The sequence below is a fragment of the Triturus cristatus genome, chromosome 4_2, assembly GCF_964204655.1.
Source record: "Triturus cristatus chromosome 4_2, aTriCri1.1, whole genome shotgun sequence".
Lineage (NCBI taxonomy): Eukaryota > Metazoa > Chordata > Amphibia > Caudata > Salamandridae > Triturus > Triturus cristatus.
Genome location: NC_140586.1, coordinates 8412012 through 8434106, shown reverse-complemented (window position 1 = coordinate 8434106; position 22095 = coordinate 8412012). Strand labels below are relative to the sequence as shown.

The following is a 22095-nucleotide window of genomic DNA, read 5'->3' as shown; positions in this document are numbered from 1 at the left end:
ATAGTCATTACAACACTGATTCACCCACAGATAACGACCCAGATCTTTACCCTGCAAAGCCTTCCCCTCCTGACTACAATGTAGGATATCTAGAACTACTTGCTAGAGCTGCAGAATATCATGGAGTACAGTTACACAAGGAATCTCTAAAGGAAGATTTCTTGTTTGAAACGCTCAAGTAGCACACAAAGGGTTAGCCAGACTCTACCTATGCTCAAAAGGTATGATGGGACATGCTGATGATATTTTTTAATTCCCTGTGAGCGCTCGTATTTTCACCCCCAGAATAGACAAAAAATATAAGCCTGCTCCCGCTGATCCAGCTTTTATTAAAGGGCAGATACCACTAGACCCTTTGGTTGTCTCTAATGCCCGTAAACAGGCCAATTCAGAAACTACAGGGGATGCTCCCCCTCCAGACAAAGAGTCAAAACTATTAGACACCTCTGGTAAAAAAGTAGCCGTCCAAGCAGCAAATCATTGGCGCATTGCCAACACCCAGGCCCTGCTAGCCAGATAAGATAGGGCACACTGGGTCAAAATGCAGCAATTGCTCCTATGTCTCCCAGATCAGCACAAAGGAAAAGCTCAAGATTTAGTGCCGGAAGGGAAGCTCATCTCCAATTCATCAATTAGATGCGCTTTAGATGCTGCATACACCGCAGCTAGAGAGCACCAGTGTGCTATTAAGGAGGCATGCATGGTTAAGGATTTCCAGTTTCAAACCTGAAGTCCAACAGTCTATTTTAAATACTCTATTTGACAAGAAACATCTCTTTGGGCCTGAAGTAGATAAGTCACTAGAAAAAATGAAAAACAATACCGAAGTCCATGGGAGCTCTGCAGTCTCCTTCTAAACGTGGCTCCTTTTGTCGCTCCTTCTACCGCGGAGGGTCAAATACCATGTCATCAGATAATACTGCCGCCTCATACAAAGGCATCAATCAGTCTTCCTCCACAAGAGGCTTCTTTAGAGGAGGATACAGAGGCAACAACAGCAAAGGAAGGGCCAAAGGTTCCACACCACGTAATCTCCCCCTCCCCCAACAAGCAGTGACTTGCTAACACCTCCCCCGATCATTTAACACCTGTCTGGGGACGTCTTCTATAATTTCTCCCCATTTGGCAATCTGTCCCCACAGACAAATGGGTGGTAGAAATGATCCAACATGGTTATAGCCTGGAGCTTACCAACAATCCTCCAAACATTCCACCACGCTTTCACAAAATGTCACTAGAACATTTACACCTACTAGAACAGGAAGTCCAATCTATCTTGTCCAAAGTAGCCATAGAGCCTGTACCTTTACAATATCAAAGGTCACCTGTGTATTCCCTGTATTTTCTAATTCCAAAAAAGGACCGCTCCTTGAGACCTATTCTAGACCTCAGAGAACTAAACATTTACATACTGTCAGAGCATTTCCAAATGGTGACACCTCAACAAGTGCTCCCACTTCTACGGCAGGGCGACTAAAGGACGCCTATTTCCACATTCCAGTTCATCCCGCTCATCGCAAATACCTCAGATTCATGGTAGCGGGTCATCATTACCTATTCAGAGTACTGCCATTTGGAGTCACAACTGCTCCCAAACTATTTACCAAATGCCTGGCAGTAGTCGCAGCCCATCTGAGAAGACAGCACAGCCACGTCTTCCCATACCTGGACGACTGGCTGATCAAAGCCAGCACTTATCAGATGTGTCTCCAACACACTCAAATCACTGTTCGCTTACTTACCCAACTAGGGTTTACAGTGAACGCGTTGAAGTCTCATCTACAGCCTACCAACACACAAACTTTTCTCGGAGCCACAGTAGACTCTCAAAAAGCTCTAGCCTCTCCCAATGTAGCCAGAATTCACAGTATTCAGTCCCTTCTCACACAGTTTCAGACCAGCCAGTCATTACCGGCAAGAGTATTCATGCAACTGCTAGTGAAGAGGGCGCCTTGCATTGTAATTGTTCCCCACGCAAGACTTAACATGCGTCCCCTTCAAGAATGCTTAGCAAGCCAGTGGAACCAGTCGCAGGGTCAGTTGACCGATCTAGGGTTGGTACATGGCCGCACCCATCGCTCTCTGCAGTGATGGAACCCACAAAATGTAGTCAAAGGGCAGCCCTTTCTCGACCCTGTTCCACAGACAGTGCTAACAGCAGACTCATTGCTCACTGGTTGGGGCGCTCACCTACAAAGTCACACAATCCAAGGGTTATAGAGTCTAAAGTACCAAAGTCTCCATATAAATCACCTAGAGCTACTAGTAGTGTTTCTAGCTATCGGAGCTTTTTAAACTCGCCTAATAGGCAAAGCTGTCCTAGTCCACACAGACATCATGACAGCTATGTACTATATACAGAAACAGAGGGGGGAGGGACACTCTCTCCAACTGTTACGCCTAGTGACAGAGACCGCAAATCCACGAGTGGGAAATTCATCCCCACATTCTCCTCGCCTACTTTCTGGAATGGGCATTTCTTCACATAGACCTGTTTCTCCAAAGGCAATGCCCTATGGATGAGCTGGTCCGTGATATTTGCCTACGCTTTTCCGCCTCTCTCACTCATTTCGCTGGAAGTTCAGAAGCGCAGACAAACATCCCTCAAACTAATTCTCATAGCTTCCACATGGGCACGTCAACCTTAGTTCACCACCCTGCTGGAGTTCTCAGTAGTTCCACACCAAAAGCTGCGTCTTAATCCTCACTCAGAGCCATAGAGAAATCAGGCATCCAAATCCCAAAGAACTCAACCTTTTGATTTGGCTCCTGAAGTCATAGTTTGGATATTTACAATTACCACCAGACTGTATGAATGTCCTAAAAGAGGCATTGAAAACCTTCTACTAGGACATGTTATGCAGCAAAATGGAAACAATTTGTTATCTACTGTACAATAACAATATCAATCCCCTTGATGCTTCAGTGCAAAACATCATCTGTTATCTCTTACACTTAAAGCAATCTGGACTAGACTACACATCCATTTGTTTGCATCTAGCAACAGTAGCTGCATACTTAAACAGACAACACTCCTCTCTATTCACGGTGCCAGTGATTGAGGCCCTTATGGAAGAAGAGTAATTCCACCAAGAGTCCCACCTGCACCAGTATGGAACTTGAACATAGTCCTTACAAGGTTAATGGGTCCACCTTTTGAACCAATGCACAGGTGTCAATTACAATTCCTCTCATGGAAGGTTGCTTTTCTTATTGCAATCACTTGCCTAGGCACTAACTATACAAGAGCCTCTCTTTCAACTTTACAAAGTGGTTCTTCGAACCAATCCCAATTTTTTTCCTAAAGTGGTCTTTGCTTTTCACATCAATCAGTTGTGTTAGCTGTATTTTTCCCTCACCCTGATTCTGTAGCAGAACAAGCTCTATTCACACTAGATGTTAGAAGAGCTCTGCTATATTATGTGAAAAGAACAAAAGATTTTCGTAAAGCAAAATAGCTTTGTTACTTTTTCGCCACCACACAAAGACAATCCCATATCTAAATTGGGCATTGCACAATGGATCGTGAAATGTATCCACACATTTTATGTTAAATCGAAAAGAACCTTGACAATACCCCCTAGAGCACATTCCACCTGCAAAATAGGGGCTAACATGGCCTTCTTAGGGAATATTTCCCTAGCTGACATCTGTAAGGCACCAACATGGTCTACACCACTCACACTCACCTAGCACTATTGTGTAGATGTGTTAGCAAGGGAGGCAACAAGCTAATGTAGGCCAGGCAGTACTTAAAACACTTTTTCGAACTGGAGCAGCTACAGGTTAGCCACCGCTTTGGGAGTATACTGCTGTATAGTCTATGCAAAGCATGTGATCTACAGCTCACATGCCTTAAACGGATAATGTTACTTACCCAGTAAGCTTCTGTTCATGGCATGTAGAGCTGTAGAGTCACATGTGCCCACCCGCCTCCCCAGGTACCTATCCCTGTTGCAGTTTTCTTACTTTACATACATATGCATGGACATCTCTATTCTACACTTACTAACTCCATTCTCACCCTCTGTGGGAAAACAATCTAACAATGGATTAGATACCCATGCACAATGTCACCGAAAGGAGTAGTCCTCTACCTTGTGACTGGAAAGACCTCTTCGAAGAAAAACAACTTACAAACATCCGGACCCAATACTAGATGGAAGGAGTATGCAAAGCATGTGAATCTCCAGCTCCAAATGCCAAGAACAGATGCGCACTGGGTAAGTAACATTATCCTTTCTGCACATTTCAATGATAGTTCTGGAAGCTAAGGTGAGCAACAAACGTCCACCAACCCAGCATTCCCCCCAAGTCTCCCGATAAAAATGTTACCTCACTTGTGTGGGTAGGCCTAGTGCCCCCGACAAGAAACAGGATGTTAGAAATGGGGGTCTGTCCACTGTCCAAGTAGGGACCCTTCTTCCTAAGTCAGAGTAAGCGGGTTACACCCTTTGATAACCCCTGCTCAACCCTGTGGTAACGTAGCACGAGCAGCTAGGCTTATCTCAGAGGCAGTGTGTGAAGCATTTATGACCATACACAGTAACGCAGCGAAGAACACTACAAAGGGACACCACACAAGTAGTTATAAAAAATAAGTATCTTTATATATAGACTTAACACAAGACCAATAACAGTAAAAATCCACAATACTAGAAAATAGGGTTACCCTTGAAATGCTGCAAAAATAGTTCAAAGTGTGCAAAGAGGAGTTCAGTTCAAGGCGTGGTCTCTGCGACCCTTTTACTCACAAAATACCTGGATTCTGTAGCAAAGCAACCAAAATGTCGCTAAGGAGTTCTAGCGATGATTTTCCTCATGCGTGACCAGCGATGCGTTGGAATCCTTGCCGCGAAGGGAGAATGATGCGCCGAGCCTGTTGTGTGTGCGATCTTGTTGCGATTAAAAAAAATGGCGCTCAGCGAGGGAGCGACGATCCTGGTGCGATGCGATGAAAATGGTGAACGCTCGGCGTCCGCGCTGCGATGACGTGAAGCGATGAACTCCATGCGATGATCTTTGGTTAGCGAGCCTTTGGCAGCCCGCAAACGTGTGATGCGATGATCTCAGGTAGCGAGCACTCAGCGGCAACAGCGCGATGATTTTCCTTACGCTCTTCAGCTGCGGCGGCTTGCTAACGGGCGTTAGTGACGATTTTCAGCACACTCTTCTCCACAGTAGAACTAGAGGCCCTGAAACTCACAGGAGCCTCACCTGCAGATAGAAATCCTCGCTGGGAGGAAACAGGAGGCTGGTGGTGGAGTCTGATGTGCCTGAGACAACTGCAGGAGGCTAGCTCTCTTCTAGCCCTTGGGTGATTGCTGTAGCAAAAATAAAAGTTCCTTCAAAGTCCTTTTCCTCTTCTTCCAAGTCCAGTAGTAACCACTGCAGGCCAGTCCAAGAAACAGCGCACAAGTACAAGGACAGTCCTCTCCTGCAGATTCCTTCAGTTACACGGACAGAGGTTCTTCTTGTTGTCAAGGAGCAATACAAATTGTAGGGGTTTCAGCACAGATATTTATACCCCAAAAGTCTTTGTTCTCAGATGCTACAAGTCACTGAACCCAGCCAGAACCAGTTCTGCACAGCCCTGGAGCACTTTGTTTACCAGGCTGCATCCTTCCTTTCAGAAAGAGGGGGTCTGCCATCAGACGCACAGTGGGAGGTGGAGCCAGCATTCACCTTGCCAGGTACAGCCCTATTCAGGCCAAGGAGCTACCCCTCCCCATACTCCAATTTAGATCTCTCTATTCAACCCAGGTCTGACTCAGCCTGCCCTGTCCCTCCAAAACCAGACAGCCAATACACATAACAGCAGAGCACACTGGAAGGCTTATGCAAGAAAATACCTACTTTCTAAAAGTGGTATTTTCAAACACAGAATATAAAAATATACTTCACTAAAAGATGTATTTTAATATTCTGAGCTCAGGCATACTAAATTCGTTTTTCTACCATGTTCTATGGAGTGTAATAGTCAAACCTCCCATTCTGGCCTATGGAGAACAGGTAGCCTTACAGTAGTGAAAAACGAAATTGGGTGTAATTCACTACCAGGACATGCTACACTCATCAGAGCATGTCCTTTCTTACACACACAATGCACCCTGCCATAGGAGTGGCTTACATGATGCCAAGGGAAAGTTCAGGGGCTGGGAAGTGGGTGCACTTCACAGCCAAGATGGCAGTTCTGGACTGCACGCAGACTCTGCAGTGGCTGGTCTGAGACACACTTTACAAGCTGCTTCTGTGGGTGGCGCAAACCAGCGCTGCAAGCCCGCCAGCAGCATTTGGATTACCAGCCTTGGGCACACACAGGCCATGCTACTAGGGACTAACAGGTAAACCAAATAAGCCAATCATGGATATACCAGTTCACATGTCATCTTTACACAGGGAGCATTCGCACTGTGGTACTGAATGGCAGTGGCACAGCGCCCAGAGCATCTAACACCAGCAAAAACAGAGGAGGCAACAGTGAAAAATGGAAGGGAGACCCACGCCAATGGTGCCAGGTCTAACACAGGCCAAAACGCAACGTGGACAAACCACATTTTTACAGTGAAACAGACCCTTTTTTTGCAAAGTGCCTAGCTGTGGATTTTGAACCCTAGCTTTGCCGGCAGCTAGGGAAACCTAGCAAACCTATATATTTTTGAAAACTAGACTCCCAGAGGAATCTAGGAGGGGGTGACTTCTCTGGCTCTCACCCGGTTCTGTTCCCAAGAATCCCTTGCAAACCTCAAACCTTATAAAAAATAAAAAAAAATCTCACATTTTTGTGATGGAAAGTTCTGGAATCTGCATGGATCCACAAACTTCCTCCGACCCCGAATTCCTCGAAGTCTCTCGATAAAAATGGTACATCACGTGTAGGTGGGCCAAGTGCCCGTGGCAGGGAAAGGCTCAAAACGTATTGTGGAGACATCAAAATTACCTATCACAAATCAACGTGGATTTACATGGGGGCACCTGGGTGTTTGGCCCCAGCTCGGCGGCCATCTAGGGAAACCTACCAGACCCACACATTTCTGAAAACTAGACACCCTGGGTAGTTCAGGGCTGTATGGCTTGCGTGGATCCCTACCCAGAATTCCCTGCAAACCGCAAATTTAGCTAAAATAAATCACTTTTTCCACACTTTTTTGTGTGGGATCACAGTGCCGGCACAAATGTCCTACCACCCAGAGTTCCCTTTGGTCTCCCGAGTAAAATGATACCTCACTTGGGTACCAAGCAGACTTCTGTATTTACGAAATGGGAACAAAATTGAGTTTAGAAGCAATGGTTATGAGCACACGTCCAAAATTGTGGCTACCCCATACAAGCATGTGAATTAGAGGTCATTTTTCACTCTTTATATTTTATCAAATTAATTGCAATATACACCCAGTACACAATGAAAAACCATTGCAAGACGCAGCTCAGTTATTTGCTCTGGGTTACTCGGGTTATTGGTGAACCTATAAGTCCTATGTATCCCCGCAACCAGAAAGACCCAGCAGATGTAACGGTATATTGCTTTAAAATATCTGTCATACTTAGAAGTTACAGATGAAAACCTTGGCACAAATGGGTGTTTCTTTCAACTCGAGTTCAATTTGTTTTTTTCCATCTTTTAGTTTCTATTAAAAAAACCTTAAAGGACCTACACAAATGACACCTTGCTGAATTCAGAATTTTGTCTAGTTTTCAGAAATGTCTAGCTTTCCAGGATCCATTATTGCTTTCATACCCATTTCTACCACTAACTGGATGAAAGCACAAAAATAGGCTATGTCCCAGTAAAATGCCAAAACTGTGTAAAAATGTTAGCTTTTCTAACAAGTCTTCCTGTCCCTGAAAGTTTTGAAGATGGTGATTTCAGCACCACAAACCATTTGCAGGGAAAAAAACAGACTCTTTCTTCTGCAGCACATTTTCCCAACCAGGGAAATGTTCAAAGCCTGGGTACCTTTATAATCCTCAGGATTTTGGAAGCAAAGGACGCAAATCTGGTGTGGATACCTTATGTGGACAAAAGTTACAGGGGCCTAAGCGCAAACTACCCTAAATAGCCAAAAAAAGGCTTAGCACAGATGGGGGAAAGGCTTAGCACAGATGGGGTTAAGGATTTGGTGCAGCCCATAGTATGGTCACACCTCTACGGTGGTCAGTAGTGAGCAATTGCCAGAGACCTCGCCAGTCAAAGCTCTGAGGCGCCGGGCTCTCGCAGATTTCACGGTCTGAGGACTCTCAGTGAGTATGGAGATGGCTCTCTCTCGGAGTTTGGTCTACTAGGTATTTCAAATGGTCCAGTTACTTCTAGTCCCCACCAGAGATTCATCGGGAGTGTTTTCCCACTGGCTGCCAAATTAGGGGCACCCCACTTGAGATCCCCGGGCAGATGCCCCGTTCGTCATGGTACACCAGTCGGGGGGTGGGGGTTAAGCAAAGGCCTGCTCAGAACATGGGGGTGTGGACCCCGCTTCCTCACCCCCTGGCGACCCCACCTGACAGTGTGATTCCAAGTGTCCTCAGATTTCTCCTTCTTTAGCTTCATCCCCGCATTGAAGGGGTCCCACTGATTTGTTCTGGTCTAGCAGGGCAAGCAAACCTCAATGAGGCCCTTACTTAAAGTTTGGCCTGCCTGCTTCAGTGGCAGTGCAGCGTCACCACTGCTTCCTTGGTGGCCCTGCTTGCTCCCATGCAGTGCCAATCCATGTAGGTGTTGTGTCCCCGGGGGTCAGGCTCACTGTAGTGGCATTAGTGCGAGGTGATGAGGTAATGTAGGGCCCAGGCGCTGGCAACTGGCAGGGGCAGATCTCATCGGACTCCATCTTGGAAGCCAATGCTCTACAAGGAGGCCTGCTGCGTGGCAGTGACTTGCCACTGTTTTTGGCTCGTTTCAGCTCTCCCAAGCCACCCCTCTCCTGAGCGCTGGGTCCGCTTTCAGGTGTTTGCAAAACTGTTGCAGGCTCCCACACAGGTCAGGGGTCAGCTGCAACCCCCGTAGCTGTGATGGAGCAAGGACTCGTATAAAGGAGACTTGCTTGGATGCAATCTTCTCAAATAACTCGTAATAATTGTGTTTGTGAATACTAACGTGCATTACAGTTTATACATTTAAGTTTAGGGCAATCTTGCATATGTGTCATACTAACAAGTAACCAGAGTGTGACTTAAAATGTCTGCTAGTGCAGAATCCGGTACTGTGCATGCGTTAACTACATCTACGTAGTAATGACTAGTCTTTGCTTGGAGGGAAATCTTTGCAGCTGCGCAATCGCTTTTAAGATGGCCGCTTGAAGCTCACATATTCAAGCACATGCTTTTGCTGAAACTAAGCCCTGCAACTTTATTGAAAAGCTAATGCAAAAGATTTTTATAAGTAAATGGGATTAGGGTAGAGATAGGTGGTATACAGTGAAATAATGTTATTTTGATTTGTAATATATTTCTTTGACTTTCTATTTAGTTCGTCTTTGGGCCTCAGAGCAATACTAAAGTCTATATGTCATGTGATAGCCAACGCATGCGCTTTCGTAACCCGCTAGGAACCATGATGATGTTTTTGAACCTCAGCCAAGGCCACACTCGCAACATGTCCTGGGAAATCAGAAGACATCCAGGATGATGAAAGAGAAAATTATTAAATGTATACTTTTATTGATAAAAATGTAAAATGCGGGTGGGAAATAAAGCTTGGGGAAATAAATTTAAGGGGTGGGAACGCTGAACAATAGACTAAAGAAAGTTATTAAAACTTAGCATGGTGTGATGATCATCCCCCCTGTCCTGTCCAATCAGAATTAGGAGTTGCATAGATTTGAAACATTTAGGGAGGGTACATGCTATTAGAAAAGTATAATTGAGGTAGTTTAGTTAGTCAGCTGATGCGGCACTGCTTATACTGCTGAGATGCTGAGAGACCGGGATGCTGTCCAAGAACTGAATAATTACTGAAGAAGAATCGAATTGAAGGCTTGGAGTCTAAACCCAGATTAATTAGAAGAAGATCGCGGAAGAATCGAGGAGGCAAATAACAGAAGATGATCGCGGAAGAATCGAGGAGGAAGATAGTGTCAGAGAGGGGTGCGACGCAGGCGTTGTATCTAGAAGAGGTCATCTATCATGTCCCTGAATCCTGTCCTGAGCATTTGTCACCTGATCTGTCCCAGGGGACCCTTTCCAGCTCCTTGGCCAAGGAGTAGGTTTCCACACCATCCTAGGTAACTATAATTCTGTGTAGTTTGTCATTGTATTGCTCTCTCTGTTTCTGCCTATTCAGGTACTGTCATCGTAATAACATTGTTTAACGATTTATCTGACTTAAATTTGATTTTCCTTCCTAGGAGAAAACCGGTGAACAAATTGTATTTGGGTTCTTGGCTCACATGAAATTAACTTGATAAACATTTAAAACTCTCCTGAGTCTGTGGTTATTTAAAGGATTTTATTTTATGTCAATTTTTGCCTACAATAGTTAACTAAAAGGTCTATTGACCAGAGGAAAGTACATTCGGTCGGAAAGGTTTGGTAAGAAATGAGAAAGTAAATTCATCTTGCAGGTATTAGAACAACAGCTAGCTCATGTGTATGCGTGTTTAATGGGCCCAGGTGAGTATGTTGGTTTGTGAGTATCTCTAGCTGGTAACCCGCTGGATCAGCTGTCTTAGCTTTTGGCCATCTCAGCCTGCGGCAAGCCATGCACCATGGTTATCCCTGAGATGCCACCAAATTTTATGAAATCTCTCAAAATGTGGTTTAGACATGTCTGAGAATTAGAGATAGATGGTTATATCGGCATACAGGGATATCAACAGTTTACAAGAAGTTTAGCAAAGGGCATGGTGTTGAAGAAGTTTACCTGCAAAGTCTCAAGCACCATAAGTATACAAATCAGTGATTGATGAAATGCTTGATTTATTCTCAGCCACTGGCCGCATGCCAATCCATTGTTATTTTGCACACCATCCCACATCAGTTTAGGCAAAGTGATTTGCTAATCAGTTTTGACCCTTCTCCAAAAGAAACAATCCATCTAGAACTTCCAAGCCAGGTCCTTCCTGAACCGGAAACTAGTCTACCCAGGACCATGAATAAGGTATGTGGGTTGTGGAGCACCCTGATGCAAAGCCAGCTAGATCATAGAGTGCAAGCTTAGGTAGTAGAGGAAGCAGTCTGTTGCACATGTATTTTCCCAGTATATAACATTGCAGTTTATTAGAGACAGTGGTCTGTACTAATTACACTGCTCTGCAGGTTTGCCTGGTTTAAGAATGTGATGAGAAGCACCTCCTGCATAGTCGAAGGGAGGATTTTCTTGTTATAAGCTTATGCAAATAATGCCAATAGAAAGGGGTCAGAATATTGTAATATTCTCTGCAAAACTCTACCTGCTGGCCATCCAATTCAGGGGCCTTACCCCCAGGGAGGCCACTGTTTATATCTCCTTGATTTAGAATGTTGGTTTAAGTCATATGGCCAAACAATAGCTGTCGTCTCAAAAGGTTTCCTAAACCAAGGAAAAAGGGGGGGGGGTGGGGGGGTGGCTGAGAGCTGGTTTGGAAGGTCCAGAGCCCGTGCTCCTTAGCATGAATCACAGATATACAAAATTAGGCATACTGTTCCTATAGGAGAAGAAAATATATAGAGGCAGGTTGTGTGAAACTAGAGCAAGGGCATGGGGGCAGTCAACAAGACTGTCTCATGTTGCCCTCACACATCCACAAGGGGGTGTCATGTTTCATCATAGAGCGTTTGCTCCTCATTGGGCCGGTGCTGCAATGCCCAACGGGTCCCCCAAAGGGTCACTTTGGCGGAGATCTTTTGTTGAGAAAACCTGTTTGATGAGTGCAAGGAATATTGTAAGTGGGGTGGTGTGATAAGTGTGAAGATGTGAATTAAAACTGATAGGGGAGATCACAAACTATTCTTTAATAACTGGACCGCCCTGTCAGACTAAAAGCCTTTTAAAGGTGAATGCTACCAATAGGTTCATAAGCAACCCTGGTAATCAGTACACTACGGTGGGGTCAAAGAGTACCTTAGTAGTTGCAAGTGAGTATCCTCCCTAAAGTCTCACTCTGAATAATAAGTCAACATGTTTTGCGCCCTTTGGTGGTTATGAGGATCCATGGCGCCTCGTCAGGACAGAAGTAATTAATCTACCCCACAAGTATATCAAAGTGATGCCCCTAAAATTGCTACCTACTTTACTGTGGTTCACTATCCAACCTGTCAAAAAAAGAAGAATAAAAAGAATAAAAGTTATCATGTTCCTGGCATTAGAACCTCTTGTTAACCACAACGTCCATTGTCGTGGACCAGAATATCGGTCTGGTACGGAATTTCCATCCAGGCACATGACATAAACACAAGACGCACACAACATGGATTAAAAAAAAAAAAAACTTTTAAAAAACTGTCAATGATTCTCATAAAGGTTGTGTTAATATGGCGTTGCCAGGCTGTGGAAACTAAGGCTGGCATCTGCGTGTAAACATGAATCACCGCAAGTATCGGGCATTTGGATTATCGTGTAGAGAAACACCAGATGTCTAGATACACACGTGAGCCCCTCAATGTGTGTCATTGGTTTGTTGTTGGCAAAGTGATAGGAGACAAGAAAAGCGCATAGGAGGCAGATGCGTGCTCTTTTAAAAGTGTTATGTAATAATTCATTGAGGCAAGAGATGAGCTTATTGATATGGGAGTCATATAGATTCCTATAGAATTTAACACAAGGATTGGAATCCTTGTGTAATTTTCTCCCCTTCCCAATAGGGTTGTCAATTGCCTCAACAATGAGTGTAATGCCGTTACTAGACCACAGTTTCTTCAGAAAGTTGGCTAGGGGTCTGCTGAGATGTTTGCCTTCCCCATTGTTCCATGACAGTCTATTTACCTTGATACTTTAGTTTCCTTAGTGCCACATCATTATACTCCATGATTTTTTTTCCTGGACCTTCGCCATATACCGAGATTCGGGGGATTAGGACTATTCATTTTCCAGCCCTTTGCTCTCAAGTTCGAAGGCCACGTGTCACTACTCTGAAGGCCTCCAATACCAAGGCAATCTCGATACCAAGCTAGTGTTAGTTTGAAAGTATTGCAGAACTTCCTGACGCACTTTACTTTGGAACACTTCATCTCTTAAAGTGTCTGGTGAGAGTTTTTTCATAGTCTGATTATGGCCAACTATTCTGGGACTCCTAGCCGCATTATGACTGGTGCATGGTTTGAGAGGGATTTGGAGAGATGTTGTTTGCCATTAACCCAGGATCCTGGGTGGATATCCAATAGTCTAGTCAGGACCATGAATGAACAGAGGACACAAACATGTCTCATATTTTGCTGCCATGTCTTAGATGCCAAATATTTACCTGGCTGTGGTCTGTTGTCATAGTCCTCATTGCTGCTTCTGTTTTCCATAATGTGTCTGACCCAATACTAGAAAAAGTGGCCAGTTTTAATTACTTGGGGTTTCTTTTTAATTCCTCTGTTATGTTTTATATAGGTTCCCTAATATAGGCCTGGGTAACATCATACCCCATCACCTACATTACCTCCCCTACACAGTAAACAAGCCTCTTAGGATTGAACCTTTACCTAGTTCTAGTCCTGGGCACAGAAGGAGGGTTTCCCTGAACAATAGTGTTCTATGACTTCATCTTTAGACTGACACAGTATGAATGAATATTCATAAGGGTTCTTGGAAACCAGGCAGGGGCTACATACACCTGCATAATATCTACGTACAAGGTTCATCCCATACGTCATCCTCAAATCCAACAATGGCTAATACAAGAAACAAGGGACAAAGGAACCTTAGATACTTTCTGTATAAATACATCACCTCTTGCTAGTGTTAGCCAGAGGGAACCAAGACTTCCAGGCCCACACACTGACCAGAGACGCATGATGCTCCTGCATGCAGACGCTCCAGCTGACAGTGGTCTGACACATCCCTTGCGGGTTGTCCAACTCAAGACCAGGACAGGGTCCCACACTCTCTTGCTTCAGGGAATGGGGTTAGACTAAATCCTAGAGGGATTCTTGGCTTCACACCTACTCACATGCTAGGTACACTTGGGTACATCTAGATAGGCATCGTAGGAGTAAGCGCTCTTTCTTTCATCATGCATTTTATATCCATGTATGTGTTCATGACTATTACAAAATGGTAGAACTGTACTATCCTTTTATATTCACTGTACTGCTGATCATATATCTCTGCGACTGTCTAACTGTTGTCACAGCACATATATTCTACATTAGAAGAACTGTGCAATAAATACTTATTGTAACACGCCCAACTGTTTCTTCTGTGTACCTCTCAGAGACCAAATAAGTGAGCACGAGTGACTGAGCGAAAAGTAGTACATTGTTTCCACGATCTTGGGGGGATCCGGGTTGTCCTGATCTAAGGTTGCCTGAAACTATTCTCGCCCCGATAAGAGGAGATTCTAGTGGCACTGTGAGCTAGCTAATGCAAACAGGCTAACATGTGCGGTGAGGGTGCTCAGAGTTAGTCTGCCACCAATCCTACAGTTTGTTATCCAAACGCGCAGGTCCTGCATGGGTAATATAGGAACTACACAACACCTCCTTAAAACGGAACGTGTTTTTAACTGAAAGGTCACATCATTTTAAAATGAGTATTGAGGCAATTTTTTAATTTGGAAATAGGCTGGGACAGAAACCCACAAGGGAGCTTGCTCATTCGTATAAGAGTAAATGTGTTTCTGTGGTACTTTATGTAGCAGGCCTGTGGGGGTTTTCAAACTTATTTATACTCCAAAAGTTTGAAAACCTTCAGGACCACCACCCTTTTTTGTCACGAGGAAATAGGTCTCCCCTATCTGGAGGATCAGATGAGTCTTGACCCTCTTTTGCTGTGGGTAAAGATCTGGGGAAAACGCAGAGGCCGCTTTGGTGAAATGTAGGGTTTTGGACTGCTTAGCACTGGACAGGGTGCTGCGGAGCCCATGGTTAGTGCATCTTAAGAATACATTTGAGGCTATGGGTTTAGCTGAAATGTTTGATAACCCTCATATGCTATCCGTTGGAAATAAAAAGGTAGTTAAGAAATGTTACTTTAACCACTGTACAGGTTTGAGGTTGCTGAGGGCTCAGTCTCCGGTTTCATTTGACAGGTACATGTTGGTATCAACCTACAACAGTATGGAACCTTATCTAACTTGGTTTCTTTACCCCATCTACTGATGTTACTTGCTATATTTTAGACTTAGTTTAATACTTTTTAAGGTGTCTTTCCCCTGCCATATGTATGGTTGAATCATTTACCTTTATCCCATTGTAATAATGTTGCTAAACAAAGTACGGGCCATTTTATATTGTTCTGTTCCCAATATAAGGAATATAGGCATGATTTTCTGGTTCCTGTTTTACGAAAATCATGTTTGAGAACCCATCAGAAAGGCCTGGTGTTCTGACAGAAATAAGGTACTTTAGAAACTTGCCTAGCGTTATTACATTTTATTAGAAAGGCTGTAAGGATTAGAAAAAGGTATAAATTAATTTCTTTATGAAGCTGATTCTATCCCAGTTTTATATCTTTCAGATGTTTCAAGGTATGAATTGTTTTGTGTATTAATCTCCATGTTCTGCGGTTTGTATTATATTCATCAAGACCTATGTTTTTATGCTGTTTCCCTATGTGATTTGCACTATGCATTTCTTGCGTTTTATTTCTTTTATGGCTGTTAGCCTAATAAAGATTTGTTTGGGTTGGACCGGAAACTAGATAGCTAGTCAGGCGTAGCAAAAGACTACATTAAGATCACCACCTCAAAGACCACCTTAGGTGATAGCGACCACCCAGATGCCTATAGTGAAGGGAAACTATCTCCCATCTCCAGCATATACGTCTTAAGGCAGATGCCCACATTGGAGCCCTGAAGAGACTATATCTTCCTCTGGAAAGAGACATTTACTTCCTCTACTAGAAGTATATAGTGTGAAAATTCCTCCGATTTAATCATATGCCCTTAAATACATTCCAATAAAGAAGTGGCATATTATAAATGTGAAAGAAGAGAATCTGCTTCGAATTTTTTTTACCTTTGCCATAAGTTTATGGTCAATTGCCTTCAAATGCTTAATAAGCTGGCACAAGATTAGAAGACCTCTTTGGGTCTGCAGCTTAGTTTCCCAAATGTACCTTTACATAATTTTCTGGAAAGGTGGTTGGCTCTGCTCTGATGTCTGCAATTCATATGCAATAATAAGATTCTACTGGCCTTACGAGTGTGCAAGCCTGTCTTGATTTTATTACAGGTATCAGGAGTATTGCCACTTGGCTAAAATCACTTAATGGTTCACAGTTACCTGCCACTGGCTACAATATCTACCTTCTTGCTAACATTGAACATTATGAGTTCGCTCTGCTTGAGTAAGCTGTAATGGATTTCCTAGGGTTCAGTGAGTTTTGATGTATTCTTTTTGGTATCTGCACTCGTTCATTGAAGAAAAAGAATGACTTTGCAGCCCTGTGGCTGTTGGTTATCCTAGTCAAGGGTTTCGAATGGCGGTGCCAACAAGACTCTTGGGTGCAATCTTGGGGTTCCCTCACCTCTAAAATATTTTGGGAATTGCAGGTTCGGTGGGATAAGGAAGCAATTTATAGTGATCAGCTGCTCCTCCAAACTCCAAACATGTGAGCCTCTGTCTTATGAGATATTTATGATTTGGACATCAAAGGTATACACACCAAAATAATTTGGTAGCAAAGAAATATGTAGCGTTAAGCCAGATACTAATCACTGACCCGGAATAAAAAAAATGAGCTGCAACAGAATGAGGGGTTTAGTTGAAATGATTATTGGTGTTATTTACATATTATAGTATTCATACTGAAAATCTGCTGTTGGTTTTGTTGCTGACTTAAGGAATAATATAGAATTTGGTGGCCGCAGGCCATCTGCCGAAGGCAGCAGATGTCCGGTCTGCCCTATTTAGAGTGTCTAGACATTAGCAAATTCTAAATATAGGTGGAGAGCCACTGCCAATTTTTATCTGCCATTCAGCATCTATCAAACTCTAAATCCACCTCTTGGTGTGCTGGAAACCTAGCACAATCAGAGAAAAACCAGTGAAATATGCCAGTTCAGGTATACCATTATAATAGGAAGAAAACAATTCTATTGTGTTAAAAGAATATGAAAGATCACATCACAGCTGTTATCTTCATCTGGCTTTAGCTATGACATGCCACGCTGACATGTTTCACTTTTGTTATTTGTGATAAAAACTAGTTAATGGTGTCATTTGTCAGGTCAGAGCAGCACATGTTATTGCTTAAAAAGTTTGTGTTTTGTAACTTTTTTTTATGAACTTGTTTCTTTAGAATCAAGTGGAAAACGTCATTCAAATTGCCTCCTCTCACCTGATATCTACCAGGCCCGTGTGATTCCACTGCTACTTAAGCTCTTTAAAGTCCATGAAGAACATGTGAGGATGGTTCTACTAACTCATATAGATGCTTATGGCAGCCTGTTCTCTAAGGAGGAGTTGAAAAATGAAATACTGCCTCAGGTAAGATTGCTATCTATACTCCATATTGTTGCAGGGATTCTGCGGAGTCACAGAACTATGCTTGGGATCATAGAACCTTAGTAGGCAGGGACTAAGTCATCCTACCACTGGGAATACTCATGAGCCCGGGACCGACTAGCTATAGTGTCTCAATTGCCCTCCTACTCACTCACCGAGGAACAAGTGATTAGACACCCAAGAACACAAAACTCCCAACCCTCTCAGGAATCACGGTTACAGGACATTCCCTTTCTCTCTCACACTTGTACTAGTACAGAAGTTCTGACAGAGACACGAGGAAAGTAAAAAAAAACATTTTTAACCATAGTGCTCTAGTATGCAGTATACGTGCCACTACAAGTAGGAAAATGCCTCACAGAAATACGGTTCGCATTGCACGTTGTCCATAAATCATAAATGGAGCTGTCATTATATACGACTGTAGCCTAACCTCCCTCCCCTTCTGCTGAAACAAAATGATCTCTAGGTTTTAGCAGCAGACCCTACCTTAGTATACACAGATGAAAGTTCTACATTTCAGGTGCTGTCATGATCTTTTCCCTGGAAGGGTCCCTTTCTAAGTGAGTGTGTTACTTCTCGGTGCATATCTATATGGCAAAAGTACGTGTTCCCAAACAGCTGCATTTGTGTGTTTTGTCTAGGTGCTAGGGCCTGACCAGAACAGAACAAGAAGGGGCATTATTGTTCGACCTTGTTTATATGTTCAGACTAAATCCCAGGAAGAACAGAACACAAAAACAGCGTGTTCTGTGTGAAAGTACAGTGTGGCACAAAGCAAATTGTGTCTGTAGCGGAACGTGCGCAAAGCAGAACACAGTCTGAAATGTGCTTATGCTGATATAGGGGAAAGGACAATGGGGCTGCATGGGACATATGACACCCTCCCCTTGGTCAGGAGAGTAGCACTGAATGGCCACAGAAATCAGTTGATAAGCAGAACCAAAGTGCATAAGCAATCGCAGGTCAAGTGCGTCTGTGAAATATTACATTGCCGAATGAGATGGAATGTTTTGTGCACAAAAATATATACAATTACACCGTATTGCCGGGACCCAAGATGTAAGATGCCAAATCGAAAAAAATCTATTCCAGTAAGATATCCGAGCATTCCAAATTGGAAATAGTCGCCATCCAATTGAGCAGGTCAAAAGCACAAACATGTTCCTGGTTTCCAGTTGTCGATGGGACCATCCAAGGAGAACCTATGTGGACTTTGATGAAACTGAGATCCAGGAGACGCTGTGCAGTTGCACAGGGACCACCTCCGGCCACTGGCCCCAATGCTGGGTTGTATAAAAGCCGCATACCCAAGGAACAGTCCGGGTTATGGTCCACTAAGGGACCCATCAACAGTTCGAAATCCAGGGCAGCATGAGATGGCGTAGCCAAGCAGATAACCAGGGCCCACTGAAAGGGAAACCAGATGCAGTGAAACACAGGTTGCCAACAGGTGTGAAGTAAGTATATCGGAAAGTCAGACAAAATTCCGCATCCATAGGCACCATTCCAAACAATTGTTGCTTTCACTCACGGTACAGCTGCATAAGTGACTTTCTGGGCAGGACTACAGACGCAGCATCCATTGTGGAATAGAAGGAACAGCACGATGATGCTCAAATCAAGATAAGCAGCAGCAGAAACCCACCAAATACGCTGGAAAGAATAGAATGTCTAAAAGCTGTGATTACTTCAAAAGTTGTTTGAAAAGAAGTCACGAGGCTGGAGCCATAAGTTTAAAAAAGTGTGCCAGGCCCGTGGTATCAGAGGCATTAAATATTTGATGCATCAATTCCCCGAAATGCAGGGGGAGATTTGTGTCCAGTAATGATTGTATTTTACTAGAAATTCTCGCCACCTGCAATTTGAAGCTCTCATGAGATGAACTGAGAGCCACTTCTTGTTGAAACACTAAGGCTTTGATTCTGCTTAGCTTATTGAAATCTGTTTTCAGGGTTGGAATGGAAGGCCACAACAAACTATCTACACTCCCATGTGGAGGGGGAAACGGGTTACTAATTAAGAAACAGACCCCAAGTACCGGATTCCCGCCCGCAGATCGCAACAGTCATGATTATTAAGAACACGATAACTGCCATTTGAAAGCAATGTGAGGGTGGGATTAATTGTGAGAACCGGACTTCCTTTCAAATAACAAGCCAGATTAGGGGCAGAAACATTACAGGCAACTTGGGTTTTTACTTGTTGACAGACAAGGGGCAGTCCAGTAGTGGAATCGCGCCTTAGAAAAACTTCTCTTACAGCCCGTTGACAATGATATGTATGGGGGTGAGTGTCTGAAAAGTTTTCCGCTCCGTCCATCATCGCCTTGTGTTTGCTTTGTTTGCCTCAAGTTGGCAGGGTATGCCGAGACGTGGGTCCTTTCCTCACTTTGTCACTGGGTTCAAGCTACCCAAAATCCGGTCCCAGGATGCTAGTTTCCGGTCCAGGGAAGACCTGTGTCATGTTTTTTAGACTAGTCCTGTCATGTATACCCCTTTTTACTTACATTGTTCCATCCACACGATAATAACTGTTCTGAAACAGGTGACCTTTACCTAGTAGCTTGCTCCTGTCTCTTCAACACCAGGCTCTTAGTTTTCTATCATAATCCCTGTACCTGACATACATAAACATGCCCCCAGGCAATGCATCATTATTCTGTATAAGGATCACCGCTTTTTTATCCTTGCCCAACAGCCCGCTGTGCATGATCGCATTGTTTGTGAAAACATTTGTGATTGTTTCCAAAACATTTGATTGCTATCAAATCTATGCGAAGTGTCATTCTCTGGAGCAGAGACTGGGTCCTTCATTCTCTACCATCATGTGAGGGGGTTGGTTCGATTCTTGGATATATATATATATATATATATATATATATATATATATATATATATATATATATATATATATATATATATATATATATATATATATATATATATATATATATATATATATATATATATATATATATATATATATATATATATATATATATATATATATATATATATATATATATATATATATATATATATATATATATATATATATATATATATTCCATATGAGGTTGCTCCCAGCAATTGAAGGCTCAGCACTCGGACGTGTTTAAATCCGTTATTTGCAGGGTATGCAGTGCACAAACATCACAGGTTCCAGCTTCCAGATCGCAAATTCACCAAACGCGTTTTAGGTGTCTTCCGCCCTTCGTCAATGGTTCTGGCTTCTCAGGAGATGAGGCAGCAGTGGCTTCCATCGCACTCGCCTTCAATTGCTGGGAGCAACCTCATATGGAATGTGTAAGCGGCTGGCTCTGGTCGCGAGGGCGTCCCATCGCCGACAAGTGCGTGTCAAGCACCGCGAACTACAGGGTGCGTCATGAACGGCGTGTCCGTTTTGCAGGGATTGAAACTAGCAGAGCCCGAAACTTGCCAGTTCACAGCAACCCACTGAGGTAATTTAATTTTAAAATCACATGGAGAACATTGCGGCATCCACTGGGGACAGTAAATGAACTACCAAGTCCACAATGCAAGGCGAACACACACCCACGAGGGCAGGACTTTAAATCATCGCGAGTACGATGCAAACCACTGCTACCTCATCTCCTGAGAAGCCAGAACCATTGACAAAGGGCGGAAGACACCCGAAACGCGTTTGGTGAATTGGCGATCTGTAAGCTGGAATCTGTGATGTTTGTGCACTGCATACCCTGCAAGTAAAGGATTTAAACCCGTCCGAGTGCGGCACCTTCAATCGCTGTGAGCAACCTCATATGGAATATATATATATATATATATATATATATATATATATATATATATATATATATATATATATCCTACTGGCGGTCGCCAGTAGGTAGTTATAGTTAGGACCCTGTTTCCATAGGAAAACCGCAACATTCTATTTGGAATAACTTTGGCGCCGGTCGACGAATCCTCGCGAAATTTTCAAAATAGGTGGGCAAAAAACATGTAAAGGGGCTGTTTAGACAGCTCCTAACCCCCTAGCCTTGTTGATGGTGTCCCCAAAGAACCCCCAAGGCCAAAAAGTAATTTTTTTTTTTTTTCGAAAACTCGCCGATTACGCTTACCGTACGCGTACGGTAAAAATTTGTTTAAAAAAAAAAAAAAATCAACAATACTCTCCCCACCCCGTGTGCAAATGGTGCCTGAAGGGCAAAATTTGTGCATGGCTCAACTATGTAATGAAAAATTAAAAGTTTACCTTGCACAACGAAGCGCATAATATGCCGTCCATGTGCGCACGGTGCGCGAAGCGCATCGTGCGTACATGGCCCATCCACCGTAACGTGGGCACGCGGTGCGCGTAGCGCACCGCGTGCCCACCATGCGTGCACGGCACTAACTGCGTAAAGTGGACGCGCGGTGCGCGAAGCGCACCGCGTGCGCGCACGGAACGAACTGCGTTAAGTGGGCACGCACGCCACGAATGGCGTAAAGTAACTTAGCATTTAAAAAAACGTACAAATTCACTGAAAAAACCATAGGTTTCACACAC

General features: G+C 43.6%; 1 protein-coding gene across 1 annotated transcript in view; it reads left to right on the top strand.

Annotated features, from left to right (window-relative positions):
* SCYL3 (SCY1 like pseudokinase 3) overlaps positions 1-22095 on the top strand; it is a 1105028-nt gene that overhangs the window by 396942 nt on the left and 685991 nt on the right. Inside the window, exon 8 of the mRNA XM_085600229.1 lies at positions 17357-17544. Coding sequence (XP_085456355.1) covers positions 17357-17544 — 188 coding nt within the window. The remainder of the gene's footprint in view (positions 1-17356; positions 17545-22095) is intronic.